The 8,119-nt window shown below is 35.4% G+C and overlaps 1 protein-coding gene across 1 annotated transcript; it reads left to right on the top strand.

Moving 5' to 3' along the window:
- Nucleotides 1-4,525: 4,525 nt before the first annotated feature.
- Nucleotides 4,526-7,374, top strand: LOC138337572 (uncharacterized). The gene is made up of 3 exons (XM_069287498.1): nt 4,526-5,110; nt 5,174-5,753; nt 6,404-7,374. The coding sequence occupies exons 1-3, from the start codon at nt 4,526-4,528 to the stop codon at nt 7,372-7,374; spliced, it is 2,136 nt and encodes a 711-aa protein (XP_069143599.1).
- The last annotated feature ends 745 nt before the right edge of the window (nt 7,375-8,119 follow it).

The following is an 8,119-nucleotide window of genomic DNA, read 5'->3' as shown; positions in this document are numbered from 1 at the left end:
ATACTTATGTTTATGCTAAATGTAAAGACTTTTTAAGGAGACCTCTTTGGGAAAGCATGTTGAAATGGTCTAACACTGGTCTTCCTTGGTGTACTATTGGTGATTTCAATGTAATAGCTGATACTCAGGAAAAGAGAGGGGGTAAAGAATATAATATTAACAAAAGTCTGGAATTTATTAGTATTATAGAGGCTTGTGGATTGATGGATATGGGGTACAATGGTCAGGATTATACATGGTGTAATCACAGGAAAAATGGGGATAGAGTATGGAAAAGATTAGATAGGGGTATGGTGAATGACAAGTGGTTAGATAAAATGCCCCAAAGTAATATAACTCATTTGGCTTCAGTAGGTTTTGATCACAGTCCTTTATTATTGGAGATGAGTGATAAACAATCTAAGATTATTAAATATTTTAGGCTTCTAGATTACTGGACTATGAATGAAACTTTTTTACCAACTGTAGAGAAATGTTGGAAAAGACAGGTCAAGGGAGAGCCTATGTGGATTTTACACACAAAATTGAAAAGGTTAACAAAAACACTAAGATGCTGGTCTAACAAGGAATATGGGGATGTATTTGGAAAAATGAAACAGTATGAGGAGGCTGTTAAGAGTGCTGAAGAAGATATGGTTAATGAAAATAATATAGAAAATAGAGAGAAGTTAAGTATAGCCAATGCTCAATATGTAAAGTACTTGAAAATGGAACATGCTATCCTTAAACAGAAATCCCAGTTACAGTGGTTAAAGGAAGGTGATGCAAATTCTAAATTCTTTCATGCTGTGATTAGAGGGAGAAGAAACAAAATGTTTATTCACAAAATTATGGATGATAGTGGAGTATGGATTCAAGGTGAAGATAAGGTGGCTAAGGAAGCTTGTGATTATTTTCAAAACATATTTACAGGGAACAATGAAAAGATTAATGAGGACATGTTGCAGTGTATTCCTGAACTGATAACCTTAGAACAGAACTCTAGGTTAGATAAAATGCCTGATATGGAGGAACTGAAAACCATTATTATGAGTATGAATCCTAACTCTGCTCCAGGACCTGATGGAATTGGAGGAAAATTCTTTCAAGTATGTTTTGATATAATTCAAGAAGATCTGATGGCTGCAGTAAAGTCTTTTTTTAGTGGGAAGGTATTACCTAGATATATGACTCATGCCTGTCTAGTTTTGCTTCCTAAAATCAACCATCCCAATAAGCTGAAGGATTATAGACTTGTCAGCCTTAGTAACTTTACCAATAAAATCATATCCAAGATCCTTAGTACTAGACTGGCTTCTATTCTCCCTAACATTGTTTCAGATAATCAATCTGGATTTGTGAAAGGAAGAAGCATTTCTGAAAATATCATGCTAGCTCAAGAAATTATGCATGGTATTAAACTTCCTAAAGAGGGCAAGAATGTAGTTATTAAGTTAGATATGGTTAAAGCATATGACAGGGTTTCATGGGCATATACTTGTATTATTTTAAGAAAAATGGGATTTAGTGAGCTGTTCATAGATAGAGCTTGGAGAATTATGAGCAATAACTAGTATTCTGTAGTGATTAATGGTAAAAGACATGGGTTCTTTCAGTCAACTAGGGGTCTTAAACAAGGGGATCCCCTATCTCCAGGCCTTTTTATTATTGGGGCTGAATTTCTTTCTAGAAAGCTTAATCATTTACAAGCTAATCACCTATATAGAGGCTTCAATATGGAAAGAAAAGGGCCTCAAATTAACCATTTGAGTTTTGCAGATGACATCATTATATTTACCTCCACAGATTGTACATCTTTACAGCTTATTATGAAAGTTATTGAGGATTATGAAAGGGTGTCTGATCAGATGGTAAACAAGGATAAAAGTTTCTTTATGGTCACTGATAAGACTAGCCAAGAAATAATTGAAAATATTAAAATGGTTACAGGCTTTACCAGGAAAAACAGTCCTATAAATTATCTGGGATGTCCTTTATACATAGGTGGACAAAGAATTATTTACTTCTCAGAAGTGGTGGCTAAAGTGATAAAAAGAGTTTCAGGTTGGCAATCAAAAATCTTAAATTTTGGAGGCAAAACAACACTAGTGAACCATGTATTGCAAGCTATACCTATTCATACTCTAGCTGCTATGTCTCCTCCAAAGAATACTATAAATAATATTAAAAGAGTGATGGCTGACTTCTTTTGGGGAGTTGATAAAGATGGTAAAAAGTATCACTGGGCTTCCTGGGATACCTTATCTTATCCAAAGAATGAAGGAGGGATTGGGATAAGAATGTTAGATGATATTTGTAAAGCCTTTCAATACAAACATTGGTGGGAGTTTAGAACCAAGAAGTCATTGTGGAGTCAATTCTTAAGGGCTAAATACTGCCAAAGAGCTAATGTTGTAGCTAAGAAATACAACACTGGTGACTCTATAATATGGAAGAATTTAACAAAAAACAAAGCTGAGGTAGAAAAACATATTAGATGGAATATAAATTCTGGAGATTGTACATTCTGGTGGGATAACTGGTCAGGTGAAGGGGCCATGGCCAATCATAGTCTTATTTCAAGTTTGAATAATAAAAAAGTGTCAGAGTTTTTGACAAATGGGGTCTGGAATGAAGGGAAGGTTAGACAAAATGTACCACCTGAGTTAGTACCTAATATTCTACAAAAAATTATTCATTTTCAAGAAGGGATTACAGACACAGCAGTTTGGATGCCTGAGGAACATGGAAAATTTACCATCAGATCAGCTTGGGAGATTATCAGGAAAAAAAGAATGGTTGATCCTGTTAATAAGATGATTTGGCATAAACAAATTCCTTTCAAAGTGAACTTCTTTATTTGGAGAGCTTTGAGAAATAAACTACCTACAAATGAGAGCTTACTGAAATTTGGAAGAACTGAAGAGGAATGTTGCTGTTGCTATCAGAAAGGAAGAGATGACATTAGCCATATATTGATTTCAGGCAATTTTGCTAAGCATATTTGGAAGTATCATGCATCAAGATTTGGTGTTATACACACCAACATAAGCTTAAGAAATCAACTAATACAATGGGGCAATCTGCAGGGCCATAATGAGGTATATAAATTACTAATACATATATTACCTAACTTTATTTGTTGGCATCTTTGGAAAAACAGGTGTGCTGTGAAGTATGGAGGCAAACAGTCAAGTATTCAAAGAGTGCAATATGGTATCTTTAAGGATAGTATGCAAGTTATTAAAAATGTACACCCCAATATACCATGGCAAAACAATTGGGATAGCTTGATGAATCTGATAGTTCAATGTAAACAACAATATAAAGTTACAATGTTACAATGGAAAACACCAACTGAAGGTAAGTATAAACTCAATACAGATGGAAGTGCATTGCATAATTCAGGCAAAACTGGTGGTGGAGGTATTTTAAGGGATCACCAAGGTAATCTTATTTATGCATTTTCATTATCATTTGGAATTGGAACTAACAATTTTGCAGAGTTAAAGGCTGTTCAGTATGGGATGGATTGGTGTGAGCAACATGGATATAAATATATTGTCTTGGAAATAGATTCAGAGCTGGTATACAAATGGATCGACAAGATGAGCAACATACCTTGGAGATATCAACAATTGGTGCAAGATATTCTGCAGATAGTCAATAAAATGAAACATTTCCAATTTCCAAATACTACAACAGATCTGTTAGCCAAATTCAGTCACTCTTTGGAAATTCCACAACACTTTTATGTTTCTCAACAGCTTAAAGGGACAATTCGAGGAAGTTATATAGTAGAGAAAATGGGAATATACAATTTTAGAAGAAGAAAAATCAAAAGAATCAAATATCCTCCTTAAAGTTGAAGGCTGTACTTGGTAAGCTACTGATTTTCATGAGACAATTGGCAATCATTCTTATGATGTAACTACAAGTTAGTCATTGGAATAGGTTTGAACTTGTTCATTTTATATTGTAAAGGGAGAGTCTCCCTAGTTTATGCTTTCCTAGAAAATGTATTAAGAGAGGAGTCCTCTCTAGGTATTATATTTCTATAGAAGTGCACCTCATTGTATTAGGTAAAATTGAATTATCTTAGATGATAAATCAATTTCACCTACAAGATTTAGAAGGTAAGGTTTATGTCCCCCTTCATGTACTATTTTGATTTTATGAATGCTAAGGCCTGGGGGTGTTGCTAAGCCCCTGACCCAATACAAGGGTCGTTCTATTAAAAAAAAAAAACCCTAAACCCTAAACCCTAAACCCTAAACCCTAAACCCTAAACCCTAAACCCTAAACCCTAAACCCTAAACCCTAAACCCTAAACCCTAAACCCTAAACCCTAAACCCTAAACCCTAAACCCTAAACCCTAAACCCTAAACCCTAAACCCCAAAACCCCATCGCTTTTTCATTTTTCAGATTTTTTCTCTCTCTAAAAATTTTCTCTCTCTAGAAAATTTTCTCTCTCTAGAAAATTTTCAAGGATCGTTCGTGTTCTTTGTTGCTGATCGTCATAATTGATTAGCAAGTGTGTCGAAATGGATGGAAATCCAACTGATGGAAGATTTCGACCCCCAGATCAATCGATAGGGGTTGAAAATGTTAATGTACAGGCCACAAATATCGATTTGACGGAAGGAACATCGTCCTCCTCTTCGTACTTGAGGGAAGAAGCGATCCAAGTCGCAACTGTAGAGGCGGACATGGATGAATTACGTCGACAAGTCGAAATACGGTTAAATACTACTGGCACGACGGGGGAAATACTAAGGATGGAGGATCAGTCGAATTTGGAAATGGTCGAGTTGTTGGCGATAGAGGAAGCGAAATCGCGAGTGATGGAGGCGGCAAAATTGCATGCGATAGAGGCGGCAAAATTACAAGCGTTGGAGTTAGCGAAATCGAGAGCTGATATTAGCCGATTGGAAGTTTCTCGACAACAATTGATTTCGAGGGAACTATCTCAAGGTGATACCCAGATTCAACAAGGTTTGGAAGGAGGGGGTCAAAACCTTGATTCTAGACAAGAAACTCGAATTGGGGAATCATCTTTAGGTTGCGAATCACATTCTCAACAGATTGATGGAACAAAAGATGATGCGCAACAGGAAGTTGAGAAGATCGTATCGCAAGGGAGAAATCGCGATGGTCAAAATCCATAAGTTAATCGATCTGTTCAAAATCAGCAAAGAAATCCTAATTTTACCAAGGAAAAGGAGATTGATCAACAAAGAAATTCCAATTCTAACACGGACAAGGAGAATAAACAACAAAATCCAAGGTCTAATCGAGTTCTTGCTCCTAAGGAGGCAGCATACACTTCTCAAAATCGTCAATCTGGTATTCTCTCATCTGAAATTCCTACTAGTGGTCATAATGTTCAAGGTAATATCGTCTCTACCCAATTTAATCCCAAGAATGATGAATTGGTGAATGTTACTGATAGAACTAACACTGTTTCTGTTAGAAATCTAGATTATCAACATAACTTTCCTAAATTGACTAGTAACTTTGATAGAAATTTACCTAGAATTGGGAATGAGAAACAGGATCCTCCTTCAGGAACTAACAATTTTCCTAAGAAAGATCATATACCTGAACCTGCTCCCTATACAGTTATACAAACTTATGCAGATAGACTTAGATATAATCAATCCAAACGAGGGGAAAACATTAAGCTAACAGACCCTGAAATTACTACTAAACAAGGCTTACCTGCAGTTTTATATGTCAAAGAGGAAGTAGTTAAAGATCTGGCCTCTACTTGTAAATTCACCTTAATAGGAAAGTTCATCTATACAATGCCTAGAATTGAATTAATAAGAAAAAATTTTATTCTCCAAACACAATTGTCTGGGGGTGTTAAAATAGCCCATTTTAATTCTAGACATGTTTATATAGATCTTGATAATGAATTAGACTACAACATGGTATGGACTAAACAAAGAATGACAATTGCAGGGCAAGTAATGAGAATTCAGGCATGGACTCCAAATTTTACACCTGAGGAAGAAACTCCTTTGGTTCCAATCTGGATCTCCTTGCCTGAATTGCCATGGCATTGCTACAATAAACAGTTTATTACTAGCTTACTCTCACCTATAGGTAGAGTTTTGTATCTTGATTCAGCCTCCATTAACAAAACTAGAGGTAGTCAAGCTAGAGTTAAGGTACAGGTTGATTTAACCAAGGACAGACCCCACACATTTGGATGGGATACATAGGTGAAGAAATTACTGATGGAAGGTGGCAAAAGATAGAATATGATAGCATTCCTAATTATTGTTTTTACTGCAAACATCAAGGCCATAAGGAGTCTGATTGTATAGTTAAACAGAGGGATGAGGGAAATAAAAAAAGAAAAGACTTAGAAAAAAACAAAAATAGAAAAGACAATGTTCAACATGTTTCTGCAGATTTACAGAATACTCAGAATTTGGACATTGGTAGAACTGAGATAGACTATCATCAAATACAACAACAAGGTGTTGAAGATCAGCAACAAGGGATTCAAGAAGAATGGCAAACACAAAAGAGAAGGAACAACAATCAACAAGTTAGATTCAACCATGACAGGACTGTATCTCATCAACAACAGTCTCAAACAGGTATGATAACTATTCCTACTAAAAACACATACATTGATCTAGAATCACAGGATCATACACCTGCTGGAGATGGAAGGGATCAATACAATGTCTATCAGCATAATCAAAGTCATGGATACACTGAAGGAACTCATATACAGAAGGAAAAAAGAAATAAGCAGTCAAGAGTGGAAACTCAAGTAATTAAAGATCATCAGGCTGATTACCAACTTGACAATCAAAATACAGCAGGTATTGTATCAATGCTCCACTCCCCTGCAATCCCTTATAGAGATAATGTTGGTGTAGCTGATGGAGGTGAGGTTGGAAGATGTCAGGTGGCTATTAGTTCTCAGCATGCTAATTATGATAAAGGAAAAAATAAAGTTGTTGAACAGGGGACTACTAGTTATGTGGAGAAAGAACCCCCTGATAAACAGACTGTTAATATTTCTGATCAAATTATTAATAAAAATAATAATAAAACTCAAACTACTACTGGTAATGAACCTATTGACCACCAACAAGATAAGAATGTTGATGAGTATAGGGCACCTGATTCTGAAGATGAGTTTGATGTGGAAACTCAATCTTTAGAAGAAGGTATTGAACCAGGAGAGGAATTTACTAACTCTGATCAAATTCATAAGGGTCCTTTGATTCAATCCTCTAATGCTGATGAAATTAGAGATGTAACTGGCAAACAAGGGCTTTCTCCTAGAGGCAGAAAACTTTTAAAACAAAATAAAAATACTAGTACAAGTAAACCTAATACTAGAGCTAGAAGTAGAGGGATTTAATGATTAAGTTCTTATGTTGGAATGTGAGGAGCATAAATACTTTTGGTGCTCTAGAGAGATTGATTAACCTTAGAAAGATTCATAATTTGTCTATGCTGGCTATTTTAGAACCTTTTTCTAATCAAAATCATATAGATTCTTGCAGAATGCAGTTGATCATGAATCATAGTTTTAGTAATATTAATAACAAAATCTGGCTTTTTTGGTCTAATGAGATTAGTTGTGATATTTTGGAAAGTGACCAGCAACAGGTGACTTGTGAAGTGAGGCATGTGAATTGCAGTGAGAAATTCATTATTACCTATGTATATGCTAAGTGTAAGGATCAGTTAAGGAAACCACTTTGGGATGTTATGTTAAAGAGATCTGAAACCAGTTACCCTTGGAGTATAATAGGAGATTTCAATGTTATCACATCCACTAATGAAAAGCTGGGAGGTAGAGAGTATAACATTAATAAGAGTTTGGAGTTTATTAGTATTATTGAGGCATGTGGTTTAGTGGATATGGGCTATCATGGTCAGGATTATACTTGGTGTAATCATAGAAGAGATGGAGCAAGGATTTGGAAAAGACTGGATAGGGGCATGACTAATGATAACTGGATTGAAAAAATGCCTCATTCTAGTATTACTCATCTGCCTTCAGTAGGGTCTGATCATTGTCCTTTATTGATGGAAATAAGTGATATTCATTCTAATACTATTAAATACTTCAAATTTTTAAATTGTTGGACTGAGAATGA

This window comes from Solanum lycopersicum, chromosome 7, assembly GCF_036512215.1.
Source record: "Solanum lycopersicum chromosome 7, SLM_r2.1".
NCBI lineage: Eukaryota > Viridiplantae > Streptophyta > Magnoliopsida > Solanales > Solanaceae > Solanum > Solanum lycopersicum.
The sequence above is the reverse complement of the archived record's forward strand: the minus strand, read 5'-3'. Positions and strand labels throughout refer to the sequence as shown.